At 37.3% G+C, this 22952-nt stretch overlaps 1 protein-coding gene across 1 annotated transcript; it reads right to left on the reverse strand.

Moving 5' to 3' along the window:
- Positions 1-30: 30 nt before the first annotated feature.
- On the reverse strand, positions 31-21642 carry ttll11 (tubulin tyrosine ligase-like family, member 11). The gene is made up of 9 exons (XM_058777516.1): positions 20345-21642; positions 13079-13178; positions 10766-10899; positions 9055-9630; positions 8773-8868; positions 7027-7142; positions 4429-4662; positions 4079-4185; positions 31-1851 (listed from the first exon to the last, which is right to left on the reverse strand). Exons 1-9 carry the CDS (start codon positions 20864-20866, stop codon positions 1577-1579), a joined length of 2160 nt encoding a protein of 719 aa, XP_058633499.1. The 5' UTR covers positions 20867-21642; the 3' UTR covers positions 31-1576.
- Between the last annotated feature and the right edge of the window lie 1310 nt (positions 21643-22952).

A 22952-nucleotide genomic window follows, 5' to 3' on the forward strand; every position in this document is an offset into this window, starting at 1 on the left:
ACGTCTTATGGGCGGTATTACAAATAAATTAAACGAGTCAACCATAACCATTACAAAAATTGTGCTGTTAAGATCTTTAAAAAATTTTGGTAAGACTTTACTATAAGGTGTCATTTGTTAACATTAGTTAATGTGTTAACTAATATGAACAAACAATGAACAATACATGTATTACAGTGGCAGTTTATTAATCTTTGCTAAAGAGTTGTTAATTGTTTGTTCATTGTTAGTTCACAGTGCATTAACTAATGTTAACAAGCACAACTCGTGATTTTAACATTAACTAAGATTAATAAATGCTGTAGAAGTACTGTTCATTCTTAGTTCATGTTAACTAATGTAGTTAACTAATGTGAACTAATGAACCTTATTGTAAAGTGTTACCAAAATTTGTATGTATATAAATATAAAAAACAAGCAGCACGACACTTTTTAACACTGTTAATAATAATAATGTTTCTTGAGCACCCAATCAGCATTTCAGAATGATTTGAATTCAGCTTTGCGGTCACAGTAATAAATTACAGTTTAAAATATTTAAAAATGGGAAACAATTTAAATTGTAATGCTATTACTAATGCAGCCTTGCTAAATATTGGAGACTTGTTTTCAAAACATTAAAACAACTTTTTTTAATGGTAGTGTGTGTATAACTGAAAAATAAAACCATACAATGTAATATTTTAAATGCAATGTTTATTCAACATGTCCATAAAAAGTGCATCTCAGTCAAGCCTAATTTGATATATGTCGATGCCTGCAGCTGCAATGTGATATTAAACGAGGGTTAAATGATCTGTGTAAATATGTGCTAATCTTGTGAGATGTCCACTTGCATTAAACCACAGCAAACCCTTTTTTCTCCTTCTGTCATAATTTCTACATGCAGGAGAAGTTCGGTCAATTCACAGCTACAGTGAATGACTCGGTTAAGTGAAAAACAATAAATAATAAATCTCTTCGGGTATAAATAATACACAACTTGGTAAACTTTGAGTGCACTTGGTGCCATGTCCTGGTGTTAACACCATTTTTACTAACAAAAGGCCACCGTGTTGTTCTGCCTAGTCAGTTAAAGGTGGCCATTTGAGATAATTAGCTGCTTTTCTGAAGTGGTGTTACGACAACATCTCGTCCCTTTAAGAAACACTGAATCCTGTGATAGTTATCCCTGCAGTGATTGGTTCACACAAATCCTACCCACATTACCTGAAGGTAAGCATACAGTATGAGCTATGCGACACAAGCCATGCCATCTGCACATTTAGCACTGAAACAAGTGCCTGAGTGTCAGTGTACAAATATCCTCCTTTATATTTGTCTGTGTAGTGTGGTGAAAGAAATATCTCCATCTGAGCTGTGTATAAACAATTCAACTTGAGCAATTGCACAGAGCTAAGAGTGAATGATTCTATCCTGAATCATGAATTCATTTCTATCCTGGCTTCTATATGATATGTTATGTTATGTTATGAAGTCCAGTTCATTATCCTACCTTCTTTCTTTCTGTATTTATTCAAAAGCACACTGCATTGCCCTCTGGAAGTTCCTCAGAAGACATGTATGTGTGAGATTGTCAGTTCTCTGTGTTTGCTTTAGCAGAGAGTTGCAACGGCCGGTGCCGTCGTCGTGTCAGTGCGGGAGAGCTGAACGTGGTTGGCGCTGATGATTGAGAAGAGGCGGGGTTTGTGTGCGATCGGTGTGGCCGTGGCTTCTCGCTGTGGCTCTGGCCCTCAAGGGCCCCCTCACAAACCTCCAACAGCAAGTGCACCTGCTCCCGCAGCGGTAAAGCCTTGAACCTGCGTGCTGCCAAGTAAAAGAAGGCCTCAATAAATGCCTGAAGACACATTCCTGAAAAAGAGAGAGAGAGACATAGAGCTTTGTTTTACTTGATGCTTAAAAAGAACCAATCGCTTTCTTAGTTAAAACAGACAATTGTGTTTGTTTACTGTCAAAGTTGAATGTGCATCAGCTGGACGGGTCTAAAAAAAAAAAGATTTTTTGCAAGATTTGAGTTAAAGTGGCACAATTTATAGAGCCACTGTTATCAGATTTCTGTTTTTGGGATTATTGAAACATTGGAGATTTCATTCTTCCCCAGTCAAGTTGATAAAAACTCTACATGCTCAGAGATCAAATGGAAATGTCGACAGATCTTTTCTTTCATATTTTGACATACAATCGAGTGTAATGGATTAGCAAAAAAAAAAAAAATAAAAAAAGGTAGTGCAAGAACTTCCATCTATTCATCAGTTGTTGATTGGATTTTGAGATGTGGGTGTTGCACTGTGTAGCAGACACAATAGTTACAGAAGAACTGAATCTGTCATTTCACCAGATGATTCATTTTGATAAAGAATTATGATAAAAAAAAAATGGGTGAAATTTACATGTAGTGCCTAAAGTAAGGACTTTGGAAAGACCTAAATATTAAGCTTTGGCACATAACTTCATATGAATATACAGTATGAGTAATAGTCATTCCATACAAACCAAACAAGACAATACATGCAGTTGACTGAAAGATTTGAAGAAAAGCTATTAATGACATTATTTCAGGCTTTAATCAGAAGTGTACATATGGCAGATTTCCCTTCTGCTTGTTATTAATTAACAGGGCTTCATCTGTGTATTATTTAGTGCAGTCGTATCTCCACGCTGATGAAAACTTAATTACAGTATATTTATGTTCCTGTTAAAACTTCATCTGCAAGCTCAAATCATCAGCAGCAAATTTCTCAAGGTCACGTCTGAGCCTGTGAGCTGAGGGAGAGAAATACAGACAGCTTCTTTCTAAAGAGAAAAACTTTGTACATTTTAAACGTGGTGAAATTCTCTCCGCACATTTCGACAGGAAGGCAGTTGTACCGATATTAAGGGTCCCTGGGACCCTCAGGGGGTTGGAGACTGAAAGTGGATGCAGATCACTTGTCTGACTACATATACCGAGCGTTAATGAGCCCTCGCTGCGGACAATATGGAGCCGTGAAAATCATCTCGAAAGAAAATGAGGCAGCCTGCTGCGCTGGTCAGAAATATGTGTACATTGAGAATGGATGGCCACAATTAATAAGCAACGCTGTTCTCCAGAAGGAGAAAATGGGTTTCATTAAGCTGAGTAATGAGCGCTAAAAGAATTGGGCATTATGATGTCAAATGAAGCAGACTGAACTCTGGGATGGACAGGAGGGTTAAGATTCTGTCCGAGTGTCAACTTAGCATTCCTCAAAAGTAAATGTATTACTATTAATGAAGATCATGGCAGCGCTATCGCTCCTCTTCCTCCTCGGGGATAAACAGTCCGATCCCCTTCTCTTAAATAGCCACTTCTATTATTTATAAATATCAACCTTATCCAGCAGTTATTACTTTCCTCGCGCCACACAGTCTGGCTTCAGTGAGTGTGTGTGTGTGTTGATTCCCTACTGCAAGGCGCTAATGACCAAATTCAGTGCAACCTTCTGAAACGTTCCAGAATTCAGCTCACATCATTCCACTCTGGCCATTTAGGAGCACAGAGACTCAAGTATATATTCATTCATTCTCTCTTTTGATTAGGAGAAGCAAGGCCTGGCATGCATTATTCATTTCATACGTTCCTCCAAGAAAGCGATGCTAGCATGACCCAACCTAATGCACCATCACAAAGAATATTACCAGTGCTCATTTAAAAGCAGAAATGACTTGTGGGCACATTAGCTCTGACACACACACACACACGCACACACACATAAAATGTTCCCATTTACCAAAGTATCTTTTCAAAGAGAAAGCAAAAAATAAATAAAAATATAAAAGATTGAGGCAGAACTTGAAAATTTGGTTATGTGGCATTAGTTGATTGACCGTCTATTTTTGTGATTTCCAAGTACTGGGCAAATGAACGAAGAAGTGAATTTATTTGTAAATTATCTCCCCTGACGATCTCATTTATGACCGTGTGCGAGGGGAAATGCGCTATGATAAATAGTTGCAAATGTGTCTTTCATCGGAGGCTGTTTAACAGCTTTTTGATTGTGTGTTGGCCTCTGGAGTGAAGATGTGCTGTAAATTGCATCATGATTGGTGGGCCGCTTGCCTGCCTCTCTGGAGTCGGGGAGCATTCCAGCCCAGCGACGCGTGATGTCGATGTACAGGATGTCCACTGAAGCCATCGAGAAGCTGCTGTTACTCAGCTTGCAGTTCCTAAAGGAGACGCTCAATTAACGTGGTACGTAATGAATGTTGCCTTGTTCAGAATCCCATTCATTCCATCAAATCTAGCAATAGCATTATGTGTCAATTAAATCTGAGCCAGTGAAATGGCCGTTACGTTTACATGTCTTCATTTTGCAGATGTCGCTTTCAAGGTTTGCATTTTACCAGCATGATCTTGGCTTTGGCTAATGCCACGCTCCATCAGTTGAGCTACAGGAACTAATGACTTGCCTGATGAAGGTGCGGAAGCTGGTCGGACCAAGTCTCATGGTTCCTTTGACACCGAGAAAGCGCAGGAAAATGGCAGCGATACGTTCCACGGCCCGCAAGTAATTAAACTGCTTGGTGTATTTAGGGAAGACTTGCTTCAAACATAAAGATGGAAGGGAATCCGCCAAGCCTTCTTTCTCATCACTTCCTGTCTCCACAACAATAGCTTCTTCTGGTGAACCGTCTGTACTTGACCTGTTGGCACAGTAAGGTTAACCTCAACACACACATTATTTTATTCTTAATTTTATATTATATGTACTTTTACTTGCTCAATGGTACCTACATACTTACATTTATATTTTTCTACAAGTAACATAAAAATAGTTAAACGTTCGAAAAACTGTAAATGTTAAAAAAGAATTAGTTTTAACTAATATTACATTTTACAACTTGAGAAACACCTTTGGTAAATTATGGTATATGGTGCAAACTAACCATTTTAACTGGTGTCTTTTGCGATCAAAATATTTTCGACTTAACTTTCTCTTTCTCTGTTATTTTATAATTTCTCGAATTTAAGACAGTAGATGAGTGAAAAATGTCAGTCGCTTAAAAAATGGCTAAACGAGAACAAAAAAACACTCAAATCATTTGTAAAGTTTGCGGACTGATTTTGTGCTAACAGCGTAACGCTTAAAAGAATATCTGTCAAGTAGGAGAATATGACTCCGCGAACAAAATCACAAACCACAAGCCTTACCATTTTCTCTCATTAAATCCCTCTTTCTCTTTCACTTACCCAAGGACAACATAATGAAAAACAATTATTTAACAATCACAAAACCAACCGAGCGAACTGCAGTCCTCTCATTCGAGCGCTGAGTCCAGATGGCTGAGGAGCCAAAGCAGTTTGTTGCATTTCATGGCTTCTGACCTGAAGGTTGTGGCTTGAGAATTACAGGGTAAAAGTACTAACGACAGAGACTTCATGGGTTTACCCAAAGACACGTACAACCTTTTGTATCTGCTCACCAAACTTACATACTCCCAGAAAAGATGATTGGGGGGAACTGAGCTTAAATTGTACTTAACTTGGAATATAACTTTAAGATATCACACCTGTCTCCGTGACTGCCAGAGGCTCTATAGACAGCCAACAATGATCAAGGGTGCGGCCCACTATTAATATAATCTAACAACATACTGTATGTCTAACATATTCATAACATCAACATCAAATTGCCTCAGGGTCATCTCGGCTAATTTCCTACAGAAGACTTTGGAAACATGCGAGATGAACTGGTCCAACAGGACACGTGATCGTCAGCGCTAGAGGAACAGCACGCGGAGAGCCCTGCGAGGAATAGGCTGTCATTATACAACACTAGTGAAGACGTTCTGGCTTCATAAAGCCTTAGTGACTTTGTACTTGTCAGTATTAGCCGTGACAATTGTACTCTGGACAGAATAGCTTCAAAAAGCATCAAAGGGCTTGAATCAGAAGAGTTTGTGAGTGGTGTGTTAATTCACCCAGTCGTCACAGTCACTGAAGGTTTGTTATTTCAGGTTGACAGAAAGGAGGACACGAGATGAAAGAGATCGTGACTGAGTATGTAGAACTTTCTCTCCGAGTGTCCTTAATTTATTTTATTCATTCAATCTTTTGTGCCAATATGAGCTTATGTTTGCTCAACCATAAGAGATAGTTCTACAGAGGAGACTGTTTATTTGTTTATGTAAATTTATTTATGGCACACTAACACTCTCCTTGTAGAAACTGGCAGTCTGGAGAAAAGGGCTTTTTAAATTTATTTACGGTTTCATACCCCTTGCATGTTTTGCTTTAAAAAAGGGTGGAATATTTAAGACAAAAAAAAGTAAGGTTTGCTACAAAATATTTCTATTTCAAACAATTGTTCTTCTGAACATTGTATTCATCAAGGAATACTTTAAAAATGTATCTTGGTTTCCACAAAAATATTAGGCAGCAACTGTTTTCAACATTGATGATAAGAAATGTTAAGTGAGCACCAAATCAGTATATTAGATTTCTGAAATCATCATCAAGAACTGAAGACAACACAAAAGCATGATTCAACTTTTTCATTTCTCAAACACCACAAACCAGACAACTGTGCTAGATCATAAAAATGCACATCTAAAGGCTAAATTAGCAGATATTAAAGAAAAATGTGCACACGGAGTCTTTCCAGCTCTGAGCGCACATGCACGTCTCAATTAAACTCCGAGCTGACTACACTTTCCTCAAAAACAAAGGCTGTCTGACTTATTTCCCCCAGGCCTAGACACTGAAGTGTGTCTGTATACAATGAGCTACAATAAAAGCTGACACACAAACTTGCTCATGAGGCATGAGACCGTCCAGCTATCCCTGACCGAGAGAGACGAAGATTGGCCACACAAGTGTGAAATTCCATCACAGGATTTCCTGAATTAAATTTTTCCATCTGAAAGGCTTATGACTGCAGCTCAGCAGACCATTATTTCAGCTCCACAAAGCTGAGGCGAGGATGACAACACGCACCGGTGGGCATGCGCACATGCACACAAATTGCACCATCAACTGTCCCATAAGCCTTAAAGATTGTGACTCACGTTACGTGTTGTTTCCTCTGAGCGGGGTCCATGAGCCGCAGCGTGTCTCTGATCACACCCACTTTCACCTCTTCATCTACTGGACTCGGTACATATTCAAACACACCAGGTGACACCTGCAACATATGGCATCAACAATAAGCAGCACAACAGACTCCTGTTAATGTCCCCGTTAGTCTGTAAACACAAGTATACTCATTGTCAGCTTAGAGTCAGTAAGACCAAATGTTAATGTTTATGAAAGAAGTTTCTTATGCTCACCAAGGCTGTATTTATTTGAGCAAAAATAGTTAAAATGTTGTGAAATATTACTACAGTTTAAAAATACATTTATATTTTTACATTAAATGTTCCCTTCTGTCCTGCCTAACTCAATCCGAGCAGCCGAGTCCTTAGTCATCTTCAAAAATCAGCTAAAAACACATCTCTTCCATCTTTATTTGACCCTCTAACTCTAGCACTCTCCAATTCTGTTCTTTAAAAAAAAAAACTTGCTCCTTTTAGACTTGCACTCTGCTTGTTTCCTTTATATATATATATATATATTTAAAAAAAAAACTAACACTACCTTTTGTTCTTTTTGTATTCTATTTGTTTTTTATTTATTATACAATGAACAAAAAGCAAAAAAAAAAAAAAGCCTCTAACACTATCTTGCTCTTTTCTTTTTCTATTCTATCTGTTTTCTTATTATTTATTATATAATTTAAAAAATAAACTTGCTATGTGTACTGCGTTAGGCTAACCGAGACTTGTTATAGCACTTGCATATTGCTCTTTTGCTGATTTTGATTGCTTCCATTGTCCTCATTTGCAAGTTGCATTGGATAAGTGTCTGCTAAATGACTAAATGTAAATATTTAAAAATGTAATTTATTGCTGTGATGGCAAAACTGAATTCTCAGCTGCCATTGCTCCATTCTGCAGTGTCCAATAATCCTTCAGAAATCATTCTAATTTGATGATTTGCTGCTAAATAAACCTTCTTTATTATCAATGTTGAAAACATTTTTTTTGTATTTTTTAAAATATTTTTGTGGAAACCGTTACTTTTTTCAGGATTCTTCGTTGAATCAAAAAAAAAAAAACTTAAACTTAAAAGAACTGCATTTATTTGAAATGCAAATATTTTGTAACATTATAAATTACTTTAAGGTCACTTGATTAATTTAACACAGCCTTGCTGAATAAACTACTTTCTTTGGAACAAATACCTTACTAACCCCAAACTTTTGAACAGCAGTGTATACTATGGTAGCATATATACGCACACACACATATATACACACATGTACAATGTTTTTTTGGTAACACTTTACAATAAGGTTCATTAGTTAACAATAGTTAACAACATTAGTTAACATGAACTAAGAATGAACAATACTTCTACAGCATTTCTTAATCTCAGTTAATGTTAATTTCAGCATTTACTAATGCATTATTAAAATCACAAGTTGTGTTTGTTAACATTAGTTAATGCACTGTGAACTAACAATGAATAACTAACGTTAACAAAGATGAATAAATAGTGTAATAAATGTATTGATCATTGTTTGTTCATGTTAGTTAATACATTAACTAATGTTAACAAATGACACCTTATTGTAAAGTGTTACCATTTTTTTTTTAAATAAATAACCACTGAAATAACAACATCAAAATATATCAAAGATCTTTAACAATGCCACAGTAAAGGTACTAGTTTATTTGAATAGCATCACACTAAAAGAACATCTGCACCCTCACCTCCTGCTCATGTTCAATCCTCATGCTGGGATTGGCATTGACCTCTAATAAAACAGGCTTCAAGTTTTTCATCAGCAGAATATCAAAGCCCAGGATCTAAAATTGGAACACATCATCTTCTGTTATTTACTGACTTTGAAAACTAGTGAAATGCATAGAATTAGGGATCGCCTGGTGAAGGAAAAACATAGTTAATAGCATATGGGTGTGTGCTCTTTTTTTCTCATTTTAATGATAAAATGCAAAACACGTCACACACAAAGGAATTCATTGGAAATATACCTGAAAACATGTCGGCCCTGGTTTTCCAGGTGGTATATCTGCCTGATAATACACTTTCAGTTCAGGCACAAGTGCAATTACAGTCTTGATAACCAAAGCGATAATGTCTGACCAGACCTTCTTGATGTCCACTCCTTTAGATGCCAGGCGATAGAGAACGCTAGAGAAAGTGCGTTTACTGCCCGTGCTGCAGCTGTCGGAGTGAACAAAGTTCCCGCTGTGCACATTAAGGGAGTAGTTGGTGAGGTGCATAAAAACATGACTGAGGTTCTTCTGGCTGGGTTCTTGGTAGGGTTCTGTGCAGAACCTGGACAGACCCTCTTTAGCAATGTAGATCTCTAAAGGCTCCAAGGAGCGGACCAGAACATACAGGCGGATATCAAACTTCAGTTTATCGATGAGCAGGGGTTTCTGGATGTATTCTTGAACAACTGCTTGTTTGATCTGAGAACCTGAGATGACCCGAAGGTCAGCAGGGTCGCGGATGAGGTAGATGCCATCGCCCTGGGATCCGCTGTCCGGTTTGACGATATAAGTGGGTTTGAGGGTTGAATCATTATCTTTCAGGAGACGAATCTTAAAAAAAAAAAAGGTGAACAGTGACATTTTTTTTCTTACATGCTTGGAAAAGAACTTGAAGAGGCCATCTCTTGAAAGAATTAACCCTTTCAGATCTGAATTACATTTCAGTGACAATGCTTTCTTAACAAAACAAAAATAATAATAATAATTTAATTTTTAAAATTAATTTAATTCAATTTAATTTACTTTCTAATATCTATTTTAAGAGCTAAATATTTAAATGCATATGGATACTTCAAGAAAACTCACTGTCTTACTAATATGATATCCACAGAAGGGTCTGAAATTGTTCATATTAACCGTCTTTATTTGAGTCTCCAGCTAATGTTTAAGTGCACTGAATGATAAAAAAAAAAATAATAATAATAAAATAAAAACAATAAAATAAAAGATTATAAACAAAATAAATAAAGTTAAAGTTTAAAAGGCAGTGAGTGCTGGTGCCTATCCACTGATAACATTATGGTTATTATGGTTAGTAAACAAAGCCTCATATTTCCAACTAATACAATGGTTTTCTTTAGCCTGCATGCATGTTTTTCCTTTTTTTCCCCTTCCGCAGATCTCTGCTGCCCCCTGCAGCTTTTCTATTTAAAAAAAAAAAAAAAAGTTACTCAAACACAAGCCCACACAAGTCTTTCCTGATTCATGCTCATGCACAAATATGAATAAGTATTCATTAATTTAAAAAAAGGGAAATAAAAAGGAAAAACACTCCAAAAAACAACAAAAAACTAGCAAACTGAACCACAAATTGTTTAAACCTACTGGACAGCATAAGATAAAATCCCATTTAAGCAGCCCATCTGAACAAATAAAGCACAAAGATACAGTAACTCTAATATGTGGAAGGAGGTTGAAGATGTAAATCCAGTAACTACAAGATCTTGTAAAAAACTTGTCATTCACAATTAGCTGTTGCTGGCCACTAAACTGCTTAACCTGGTTTTACTGTGATTCTGTCCTGACCAATTACTGCTACAGCAATCTACCAATAGAGGAGGAAGACAGAAAAAAAGACAGTTTGTCTAGCTTCTGTTAATGTCTTCTTTGTGATTTCACAGATCGACTCTAATATGGTGTCCTAAGTACTCTATCTTCTGAAGTGTTTCCCTCACTGAGCTTGTACCTGTGTGGAGAAGAGTTGGTATTCCTCAGGCAGTATCCAGGAGCGTGGGTAGAAGTTGTACTCCTCTGGGAACAGCTCCTGCATGGTACGCACGGCACGACTCAAGTTTATCTTCCGCAGCATCTCTATCATTCCTGCTGACCGACAGGATAGTTGATGAGAAAACAGTGAAGTCAAAGAGAAATGGCACAGAGGCCAGAGAAGGGCAGCAGTTCCCCATCAGTCTATGGCCCTACAGGGGTGTTATTCTCTCGAAAAATATATGACACATTTTAGAGCCCTATTTCCCAGCAGTTTCATTAAATCACTTGATTTCAATGGCTCCATAGCGCGCACAGGCACACAGCTTGGAAAGACTGTCTGTGTGAAAGCAACTGTCAATACAGCTATGAAAACAGCCGTATTCCATCCAACCCATGAGTCAGCAGCTCTTGAGACTCCTTTATGACTCCACTGCTGAAAAACATTTCAGTGAACAATACTTAATCACCATACTGTATGACTGATAACCTTCCTCTAAAAGCTAGTACAGAATGTAGCCTATACTAACTAATGTAAATGTGACAAAGTTTAGTACTATTTTTCAATTTCCAGATTTGTTTAAATTAGTTTCAGCAATGGTTTTCGATAGTTGCAGTTTTGTCATTTATGCACGGATTTTGTTTTTAATATTTTTAACCAGTTTTTTTGTAATAGGATACAGTGTTTCACCATGTCGAAATCAGAGGGACGTCTTCAACCACACCAACAGGTCAGATCATTCAACTTTTTGATCCACTGATTTTACTTCTGTATTGTTTTAGTTTTTATTATACTTTGTGATTTCGGTTCACAAAAAATTGTTTTCATTTTTATTTACTGTAAAAACACTATTTAACAGCCCTTTCCCCATCCTTAATGCTTTAAAGAATTAGTTTACTGTTGTAAATCTCCTGCTTACCAGGTTAATTGACCAAAACTATTATTTAGATATTTATTGTTGAATAGGCTTGACATGGCATACTTTTCATATATGCCATGAAAAGAAGCACATTCAACACGAACATGAACGCAGTTGCCATGGTGAGACCCCTCTACAAATGTGCATGTAAATTCATCATTTTATTTCCTTCATATGTTCACTTTCTTTATTTCAGCCAGCTCAGTTTATCTTTCTAATTTTAAAACGTAGTTAAAATAACAATAATATTTGAAGTTTGAATAAAGTTTCCCTGTGTTACTGTGTAGGTGATCTGTGCAATGAAAATGAACCCTTAAAGGGATACTTCACCCAAAAATGAAATTGATGTTTATCTGCTTACCCCAAAGGCATCCAAGATGTAGGTGACTTTGTTTCTTCAGTAGAACACAAACAAAGATTTTTAACTCTAACCGTTGCAGTCTGTCAGTCATATAATGGCAGTCAATGGGACTCGCGGCTTTGAGAGAAAAAAAAAAACATACACAGACAAAACCAAATTAAACCCTGCGGCTCGTGACGATACATTGAAGTCTAAAGACACAAAACAATCGGTCTGTGCAAGAAACTGAACAGTATTTATATAGTTTTTTACCTCTGATCCACCGCACTGTCCAACTGTCCTGAGCACGTTCACAACAGCCAGCGTGTAACGTGTCGTCTTCTTGCTTTACGGCGGATCACAGACTTATAAGTGCATTACCACCACCTATCTCTTAAATGGACCATTGTCACTCTATCTACAATCTCAATTAGGAGTGTCTGCCGTAAAGCAAGAAGAAAAAGAAAAAGCGTCATGCGCCGGCTGTTGATTAGAGGTAAAAACTATATAAATACTGTTCAGTTTCTTGCACAGACCAATCGTTTTGTGTCTTTAGACCTCAATGTATTGTCACGAGCCGCAGGGTTCAATTTGGTTTTGTCTGTGTATGTTTTTTTTTTTCTTCTCTCAAAGCCACGAGTCCCATTGACTGCCATTATATGACTGACAGGCTGCAACGGTTTGAGTTAAAAATCTTCGTTTGTGTTCTACTGAAGAAACAAAGTCAACTACATCTTGGATGCTCCTGGTGTTAAGCAGATAAACATAAAATGTTCATTTTTGGGTGAACTATCCCTTTAACACCACCTGCTGTCCAACTACAGGTAATACCAGATTGACCAGTTTAAATGCGAACATCATACCAGTTTGAAAATTAGGATTAAATTATCTTTAATGACAGATCCCATTGTCATGTAAATTCTGAGATATTTTTTTTTAAAGATTGCAAATGATGGTGTCCTATTAAAATGATGAAATATGCTGTTTCTACTTTGGCAAGATCTCTAAAGACCTACTTTTTTGTTTAGTTTACCTGGGAATTTGTTGACTTGCCCAGAGATGATGTTCTCATTGTCATGAAAAGAGACGCCATGCCAGTAGATATCACAGGCTGTCCGCCTACCCATCGGAAACTGCAGGATCAAAAGAAATAGACTTGAGGCAAAGTAAAGCAGGAAAACCGTCAATCACAACATAATAAACATGTCATACTTTTAACAAGGATGCAAAACATTGACTATGACTAACTGTACTAGAATAACAACAGCTCACCTCTGCAGGACTCTTTTTCCAAGAAACATTTTAGTAAACAATTTCTACTCTTTCCTACAGTATGCATAACATGGCTGAGGGCTACATTCCCAGTGACTTGGAAGAATAGTTATACTTCTACAACTGTAACAGTGTCAGTTACAGAGGCAGGATTAAGATATGTTACTACCATCATTCATTTACAGGTGAAAATGCATTTAAGCACCAGTGTTTCAGGTTTTGGTCCAGTTTCAAATACATTTTTAAGACCCTGTATATGATGACTAGGCTACAGTGTGGGCTGAGCGTGAAGTAGGTTATCAAAGGCACTAATCAGGATACAGGTAGTGTGCTTAGTATAGACTAGGTTACGTGTCTTGGGCTGGATTTTGTGAGGATCATGTCACTGTTTAACAGGCTAATGGAGTGTGAGGAGATGCTCCTATATTGGTCACCTGGCACAAAGAGAAACCAGAAATTTGTGATCAGATTAGGAGTTCACGAAGGTTTACAGGTATAGTTACAGTTGTGAAGGCCATTTTTTTTTTCAAAATGTTCTCACAAATATAGTGAAACCTGTCAAAGACAGGTTTAAACAGCCCTTGCTCTTTCAGAGGCTCAGGAATCGGCCAAAATGAGCAAATCTAAAACATATATAGCATCATTCATAAAGTGAAACCAAAGAGTGCATGTGTTCAAAAAACACAGACATCACAGGCTGTAGCAGAACAATTAACGAGTGACCTTTATTCGCTCCAGTTGCTTTAATCTGAAGTACAGCACTAATGCTCATGTGCATGACTTTGATAGATCACTGCATGAAACTGGCAACAAAAATGGTTTCCATTTCTTTTTTCCTCTGAAAACACAATGATCTATTTATTTGCCTTGTTCTAGCATTGCGTTTTAATAAAATAAAAAAATAAAAACTGAAGTTGGGTAAAACTAAACTGGGCAGTTCAATTAGATCTGCCGCCTTTGGATAAATATTGATATACATCTGTCAGATTTAGTGACCAGCAATTATTGTTAGTGTACTGACTGCACTAATAGCTTTGTGTAAACATTTTAATGCATTAGGGTTCACCCAAAAATAAGAACTCTACAATTTTTTCTCCCCTTGTATGACTTGATTTTTTTTCTGCAGATAACAAACGAAATATTTTGAAGAATGTTGGTAACTAAAAACGTTTTGGGGACCACTTCCAAAAAATAAAAAATGAAGACATTTCACAAAATATCTTCTTTTAAATTCTACAGAAGTAAGAGAAACAGTAAATGTAAATGTGAATGTAAATTTTTACTTTTGTGTGAACTTGGAAGAATCTTTTTAAATAATAACACAAAGCGGTTTATTCAGTTTGAGTCAAAATATTAGCACCTCAGCTCTGTTTGGTGCATCAGGGTTAGCAAAGATCTCTTAAACATGAATAACATTTCATTGCTCTGTCAGAGTATAGCTGTGGAGCAGGTCAGAAAACGAGGACATGCCTGTTCAATCCAATCACCTTTAGCCGTAACTACTTAAATGAAGTTACTTAGAATTATGTAGCAGGTACAAGACACGTGAAATTGTCACGAAACACTGAAGAGAAAACGTGTGCACCAAGAACTTCCAAACTTAACAAAAAAAAAAGAGTTTCAATCCAAACTATGGTATATCTTCAATGCATTTAACAAGTCGGACAAAATGTGAAACATCCTTTCGGAAAGCTCTTCCCTCCTTTCTAAGTGAAGTTTTATTGTTTTTTCATTCTAATTTGTTATACTTTAACTTTCATTAAAAGTGTTCCTGTATTAGAAATGGGTATAAAATGTAGACTATTTAAAAACCTAAAGGTTACAGTTCTGTTTTCTTCTCTCTCTAGGGCCGAATAAGGCATTCCAGAACAACTGAAGATCCGCCACTGTGCTTCTCATGCCAGAGTCCAGTATCTCTTAAATATATTTTATTAAATTGTGCTGGTTTAAGTTATTTTGGGAAATTATATTACTCAGCAATCACTTTCAAAGAAAACTGCATTTTAAAGTTTTGATCTCAAGCAAACTTTAAAAACCATGCATAGGATTTTAAATTGCTCTTTTATAGTATTTCAATTTGTTACTCACCATGGAAGCTGCCTTGGTGTTAACACACCAACCAACCAATCATCTCTCCCCAAGGAGGATCATTACCCCCGTCACATCAGCCTGGACCCCCTTCAGATATTTCTCACGTGTTACAGACAAACAGATATGTTTACCTGGTCTGGCTGAGCTCCAGTGTGGTGCATGCATGTGCTTTTGTGCTGAGTGAGTACTGTATGTGTAACCTATGTGTAGTGTGGAGAATCTATATTAAATCCTTACTAGTTCAATCTAAATTTACAAATTACAACACATGTAGCTCTACAATGCACACTGTCCTATTATTCTGTACCATGCAGGCATGTGGGATTATCCCAGATTGATCTTAATCATTTACCACTGTGAAGGCACAACCATATGGTGAAAGTCAGCATTCAGCTGCATCAATACCCTTTATGTCTTTGGAACCATGACACATCAAAAACGTAAATGCACTGTACTCAGATTTAGATGACGGCAAATTAGATAAGGGCATAAGACCTTTTTAGATCAGAAACAGAGATCCAAATATGTAAATGGTTTGTTTACATGCAAATACAACTAAATTGTTTAAGATATTCACAGTACTAACAGTTACTACAGATCACAGCTATCGCAAAAGGCCTATCTTGGTTGCACAGAAAAATTCAGTTGAACCCAGTTAAGACACTGAACAGGTTATACTAATGACAACAACTGCCATCAGTTTGCCAGCTTGCTGACAGCCAATTCTGACTCTTTAGCTCATGTAGCAGGTCTTAGACTTAATGAGTCTGTATCGATTGCTTACAGATGAGCCTATATTATACTTTGTTTCTAACTGTCATAATTAGCTCTTCGGATCTATGTTTTTAAATAACTTCAAGGACTGACAGTTTTGAAACATTTTTAAAGCCACAGGTGGGAACTCCTCCTGCCCTTGAAACAGTCTTTGGTGAAGCAGACAGGATAAAAGGTATAATGGATACGCTTAAACTTGAAACCGACCTTTCACAAGGCAGCGCTGAATTACAAAGGCTCATAATATTTCAGAGGAGATGAGTAGAAGGGAGTGTAGACATTCACTCAACAGAACCATTCACTATCTCCAACCTGCCAGGTGTTGTGCACCACATGGTATAGTTTGACATCTTATCAATGTATTAATGAGTGTTTCTTTTTTTAATGCAGAGTGACTTTACATAGATAGTCAAGTGTAACCATATGCCTGTGTTTGTCACGTGTTGAAGGACAAGGTTAAAGACTGGCAATGGCTGTTGAAATATTAAGCCTATAAGTCAAGATAAGTGTTTGTTTACATAGCAGAAGCCTAAAGAAAGTGTAGATTAGTCCAATGGATTCATCCATTCATATTCAAGCAACTGTGTGGATTGGTTTTACGGATGCAGTTCACTTGAACTTGAACCCATCTTTCATACACTAGCACACTCAAGTGTGCTACAAGTGTAACTAAATCATTAATTTTAAATACAGAGATAGTTTGTTAAAAGAGCATTTTATTTCATATTAATGGTGTCCCAAAATAGTACAGTTGAGTACACTTTGTTGATCTCAAGTTTATCTTAAAAAGTACTAAAGAATCATTTTTAGTATATTAGGTACAAAATTAGTGTGCGAAAATAGAGCACTTCAAGTACATTATGGAAGCATACTTTTTTTTAATAAAAACCTGGGATTCCACAGGTTTAATGGTTTTTATACTGTACAAACTGTATTTCCTATCACCCTACACATAAATCTATCCCTTACAGAAAACTTCCTGGATTTTTAGATTTTCACTTTTTGTATCATTTATAAGCTTGTTTCCTCATCATGGGGACCAAAAAATGTTCCCAAAAGGGCAAGGATTTCGGATATTGCCATCTTTGACATTTTGTCCTCATAACGTAGGTAGGGTTTACCAGGACCACTCATCGCACACACAAAACTTTTACTGGGACTTTAAAGGGGTTATCTGATGCCCATTTTCCACAAGTTGATATGATTCTTTAGGGTCTTATTGAAAAGTCTATAACATACTTTGGTTAAAAGTTCTCAATGGTAGTGTAAAAAACACCTTTTTCACCCTGTCAAAATCAGCTCTGTTTTAAGCAAGCCATTCTAGTCCATGTTGCTTTAAATGCTAATGAGCTCTGCTGACCCCGCCCCTCTCTTCCGTGGGGTGACGAGCAGACTGTAAACTTCAGCCAAGAAACTTGCTAACTAGCACATTATTAGGAAAGGCGATTTGCAAAGATTCATAAAAATTTAAAAAAACCTTATACTCACTTCTTCTGTAGATGAAGCTGGATCACAAATGATTTGCGCGAACATAGACGCATTTAGGTAGATCAGGGATCAGCGCATTCCCTTCAAAACGAAAGTAACGTTAATCCTCTGTGTCTCTCAGATGTCGGGAGTAAATGACGACTGCTATATTCATTATTACATCCAACAACAAAACACCTCAATCGCTTAATCAGAGACATCTTGTCTTCCCCTGCACCGGAGTCGACACAATGGCGGACAGCTCTCAGCTCACTCAGGGCGGGTCTAAGGTGAGACGGCCTTGTCAATCAACTATCCTGGGAGCAGCCTGTACAGAACTACGTCATTCTGACAGGACTCTCAGAACAGCCTGATTTGAGAAAGGGATTTTAAAATAGGGATTTAAAAAAAACACTGGGTGGATTTTTATCATTATAGGATGCAGTACCGTCGCAGAGTTTGCATAGGGCACCATCTCCCAGGGGGGCACCATCCCAGTTTCTCAAAAAAAAAAAAAAACGTTCTTTCTATATTAATATTAAAATTAACATATGCATAAATAAACATGAACATACATATATCATTATAAAAAATGCATTTTACCGTGAACGCATTAGAGCACATGTGATGCGCTATTCCCGCATCTGTGCACGTGCCCTCTCGCACCTCATGTTTGCGGCTGAATGCTAATGATCATAATTTATAGACAATTATACCCATGAGCAATCACAATCTGGTGCCGAGAAAAGAAAAAGAAAAAAGATGAAGCCCGTGCATCACTTTCAGGTAGGCTACATTCATAATCCTGTGAAACTTTTTTTGCCTGTTGACATTAATAATGAGTTTAAATGTCGGTAATTATTTAGCCACCAACAACGCATCTAATATTCTCTCTGACTTTCCATGTTCCCTTACGAAAATTAGCCATGGTTTTACTACGAATAAAACCAAAAATCATGGTACTTGTAGCCATGGTAACCACAAATTAACCATGGTTTTGTTACTTCAAATAATAGTTTACAAAGAAGCATTTAGGATAATAAATATATATATATATTTATTATCCTAAATGCTTCTTTGTAAACTATTATTTTGACAGTATAGTGAAAATAATAGTTTCACTATACTGTATAAATAAAAAAAAAAAAATAAAAATATATTTTTTTTTTTTTTTTTGTGGTTATAAAAACAGACCTAAGCCAACAACAGCCTTTAAAATTACTTAAAATGCATTATATTAAAAGAGGCAATAATGATTGGTTAATTAATAATTATATGGTTTCATTGAATAACACTGTTAAAATACATAATGTAATACAAAATAAACAATTTATGTTCATTACATATTATTACAAATGCCTGTAAAGGGCGTCAAAGGCCTGGTAATTGCTGCTGTTACACTTACAGGACAATCAAAACCTTTAATATTGACCAAACATTTGGGCTAATTCAAATATCCACTTAATCTTTCATTTTTGGCCAGCTTTTTGCGATAGATGACACAGCTTCTATAATTTCTTCAACAAAAACGTGGACATCACAACCCTTACAAAAATTAACCATGGTTTTATCGTAGTAAAACTGCTTAATTTTCTTTTGCGTGATTTCTGAATGCTTGAGACTATAAAATCAATCAGACAACTGTAAACTGTAGCAGTAGGTAACTGTCTAGAGCTACAATTGTAATTTGTAAATAATATGGCCCACAGCCATATCACCCTGCAGCCCAAGACCGGTTGCCCATGGAAGCTAAGCAGGGCTGAGCCTGGTCAGTACCTGGATGGGAGACCTCCTGGGAAAACTAGGTAAGCTGTTGGTAGAGGTGTTAGTGAGACCAGCAGGGGGTGCTCACCCTGTGGTCTGTGTGGGTCCTAACGCCCAGTATAGTGATGGGGACACTATACTGTCAAAAGAGCACCGTCTTTTGGATGAGATGTTAAACCGAGGTCCTGACTCTCTGTGGTCATTAAAAATCCCATGACACTCATCGTAAAGAGTAGGGGTGTAACCCCGGTGTCCTGGCCAAATTCCCGCCACTGGCCCTTGTCAATCATGGCCTCCTAATAATCCCCATCCACTTGATTGGCTTTATCTCTCTCTCCTCTCCACCTGTAGCTGGTGTGTGGTGAGCGCACTGGCGCCGTTGTCCTGTGGCTGCCGTTGCATCATCCAAGTGGATGCTGCACACCGGTGGTGGTTGAGGAGAGACCCCCCCACATGATTGTAAAGTGCTTTGGGTGTATAGCAATACACAATAAAAGCGCTATATAAATGCTTCATTCATTCATAATTTATTTACTTTTATATTTTATTAAAGTTTTTATTAAAGCTCTATTTTGATCCCTTGATGTTTTGTTTTGTTTTGTTTTGTTTTTTGTTTGTTTTTTTTTACTTCCACTTCCATAATATTTGACAGAGTGGGCACAACAATACAATTCTGCTTAGGGCACCCATTTGGCCAGCAGCGGCCCTGATAGGATGAATGTGTGCACACACTTCCAAAAACACATTTATGTTCAAACAACTTGTAAAGTGAATTTTGCATCCGATGACCCTAATAATATACAATACTTTTAACTATGAATACCCTAACAACAGATGGCATGCTACAACCATATGATTAGCCCTTGTAATCGGAATGGCAGGCAGATAAAGTCAAAGGTTATGTGGTGTCAGAACACAGTGGCTCTCTCACCTCTTTCCATTTCAGCTGTCTGATGCTCATCTTTAGCGCCTCCAGAGACGTCTTTGCCTTGGAGGTGTCCACCGTCACAGCTCTTCTCTTTTTGGCCACTTTGCTCTCGTCCTCTTTGCCATGATGCTCACATTTCCCATCTGTCTGTCTCTTGCATGACTCAACGTGGCCGTTTGCCGCCGTTTTACCCTTAAAAAGCTTTGCCGTTCCTTTGATGTGAAGGTTTGGCTCATTGCTCACACGGCTCTGTCCTTGTGAATAGTCTGACTTCTGTAGCATAAGATCCGTCAGTTGTTTACCGTTCACCTGTCTCTCATGACCGTCTGCTTTGCTCCTACTTTTACTCCGACTTCTCCCGTTAATGCTACTTTTGGACAGGTCTCTCCGAGCAGTGAAGGAAACGTCAGCGGGGATTGGAGAGACCGAGGCCGGGGACAGCTGCTCCTCGTCGGCCGCGGCCTCGTTCTCCACCTCCTTCATCTGCTGGAGCTCAATCTTCACTCTCTCATAGTGATCGCTCATAGTGTTAGCTAAGGGTCGGATTGTTTGTTATCTCATTTAGATTTGATAAATATGTAAGGATAATCTACTAGCATGAGGTGCTAACGTGGACCAGCTGCTGCTAAACAAACTAAAGCACAAAAACAGAAAACCTGTCTATAAAAGCCAACTATAGAGCCTGGTAAACTAGCGTGAAGACGCACCGACTCCATGATTACAGTCTGAACGTTATTAGCAGTGACAGATAACACATCACGACAGTGTGCTGGATATTTTTGATGTCGATCTAACGGGACAGGGGACACAAGAGCCGTCCAGTGTCCTTTTATTGGGAAAAAGAGGTTCTTAACTACTCATAATAATACCACAAGCTGCAAATGAACGTAATTGTGCCTAATTCATCCCATTCTCTATAAAGCAATACTCAACTAACAGCATATATCGCGGCAAAAGTATGAGGAAAACGAGCGCAGGGCATGGCTGGGTGCATCACCGCATTCCCCCTGTCAGTTTCGGTCAGTTTTAAAGTGCCGGTGAGGTGCACCGACTGCTCTCGCGCTTTTAAACGGACGTCGTATCTCTAAATGAAAACATCGCGTGCATTCCGTTTACCTGCTGTTTGCTAAGACGTGGTAGAGTTAATGCAGGCGGACAGGTGAGGTGTCAGCTGATGGCCAGCGGACAGTCCAGAAGTAAAGCTCCCGTGTGCTGTCGCTGCTGGTGTTTTGGTCCTGTTGACAACGCAACGCAACTAACGGAAGCCGTAGAGGCACACGGCAGCAACATATTGCACTGGACTCACGCTATACGCGAAGCGAAAAATCAGTGAGCAGAATGATTGTGATGGTGGACGGTTACAGAACATTTTTTTTTTTCACTCTTTCTCTCAGTGTATGTGTATATACAGTAGGGTCCACAAATCAGAGCCCATTCGTGAAAATGCTTCTATTTTGCATTCTTTTATAGGCCTAATTTATTTTTTATTCATTTATATATTTGTATTACTTTATTTATATTATTTTATTTTATTTTCCATTACAGTCCAACAGCAAGAATAAAAATGTCCCCATGCTATGTTGCAAAATAAATTGCCTGTTTTTCATCTTATTGTTTATCATAGTCATACAGTGTGTCTATAATTCACTGTGTTGCAATGAATGGGAAAAACATACAAAAACGTGACATAATTCTCAATATTTTATATTTTATGGCCTCTAGACGACGGTCAGATGATAAAGAAAATCTGACGGTTTAATTTGAAAACTCATAATGTGTCCACAATGCCTCTGTGATGCAGCAGAGGGAGCACTTGTGTCAATATTGAAAAAAGAAGCTCTCTCATTAACAGTCTCTCTGTGATGTTTTGCAGAACCCAGTGACTTGAACACAAACTCATCTCCACAGATGTATGAAGAGAGATACAGGGTAGTTCAATCAAAAATGAAAATTCTGTCATCGTTTCTCACTCTCATGTCATTCCAAACCAGCAAGACTTTATTTCTTCTGTGGAATACCAAAGATTTTGAAGAATGTTTGTATGTACAAATTTCTTGTGTGAACACATTTCTCAAATCACAGAAGAAATAATGCATAGAATGACATGAGGATGAGTAAATGATTTTCTTTCTTTCTTTCTTTTTATTTTATTATTATTATTATTATTATTTTATTTTAATTTGATTTTATCATTATTATATTTGTATTTATGTATATATGTATCTATTTATTTATTTACTGACTTACTTTTTTGCGTGACCTATCCCTTTAAGATTTTCTATGGTTTCTATATTTTCAGAAGTTGTCACTTTATTCACTAAGTAGCCTATATTTGGTGCAAAACAATAATTGATTGTTATAATTAATTAATTTATTTGTTTGTTTTTAAGATTCTCTTGGCAATAATGGTGCAAATATCCGATATTATTTATTTATTTATAGCAACTAAAAAATCAGTGTGTGTCTAGAGCGAAATTAACCTACTCTGAAAAAAACATTGGTGTAAAAAGTAGCCTCATTCTCCCCATAATCACTCCAGTAAAACTGTCCTCTGTAAATTCAGATCTCTTCACTGTGGAGTTGGGCCAAACCTGTCTGCAAACCATCTTCT

This window comes from Onychostoma macrolepis, chromosome 05 (assembly GCF_012432095.1).
Source record: "Onychostoma macrolepis isolate SWU-2019 chromosome 05, ASM1243209v1, whole genome shotgun sequence".
Classification (NCBI taxonomy): domain Eukaryota; kingdom Metazoa; phylum Chordata; class Actinopteri; order Cypriniformes; family Cyprinidae; genus Onychostoma; species Onychostoma macrolepis.

Bases quoted from the DNA above. Each gene is read 5' to 3' on its own strand.
- ttll11 (XM_058777516.1), bottom strand. From the start codon at position 20,866: ATGAGCGATCACTATGAGAGAGTGAAGATTGAGCTCCAGCAGATGAAG. The intron at 9,631-10,765 runs GTACAAGCTCAG...TTTTTTTTTAAG, and splicing joins ACCAACTCTTCTCCACACAG to ATTCGTCTCCTGAAAGATAA. The intron at 4,186-4,428 runs GCAAGTCATTAG...CGTCTCCTTTAG, and splicing joins AGCTTCCGCACCTTCATCAG to GAACTGCAAGCTGAGTAACA.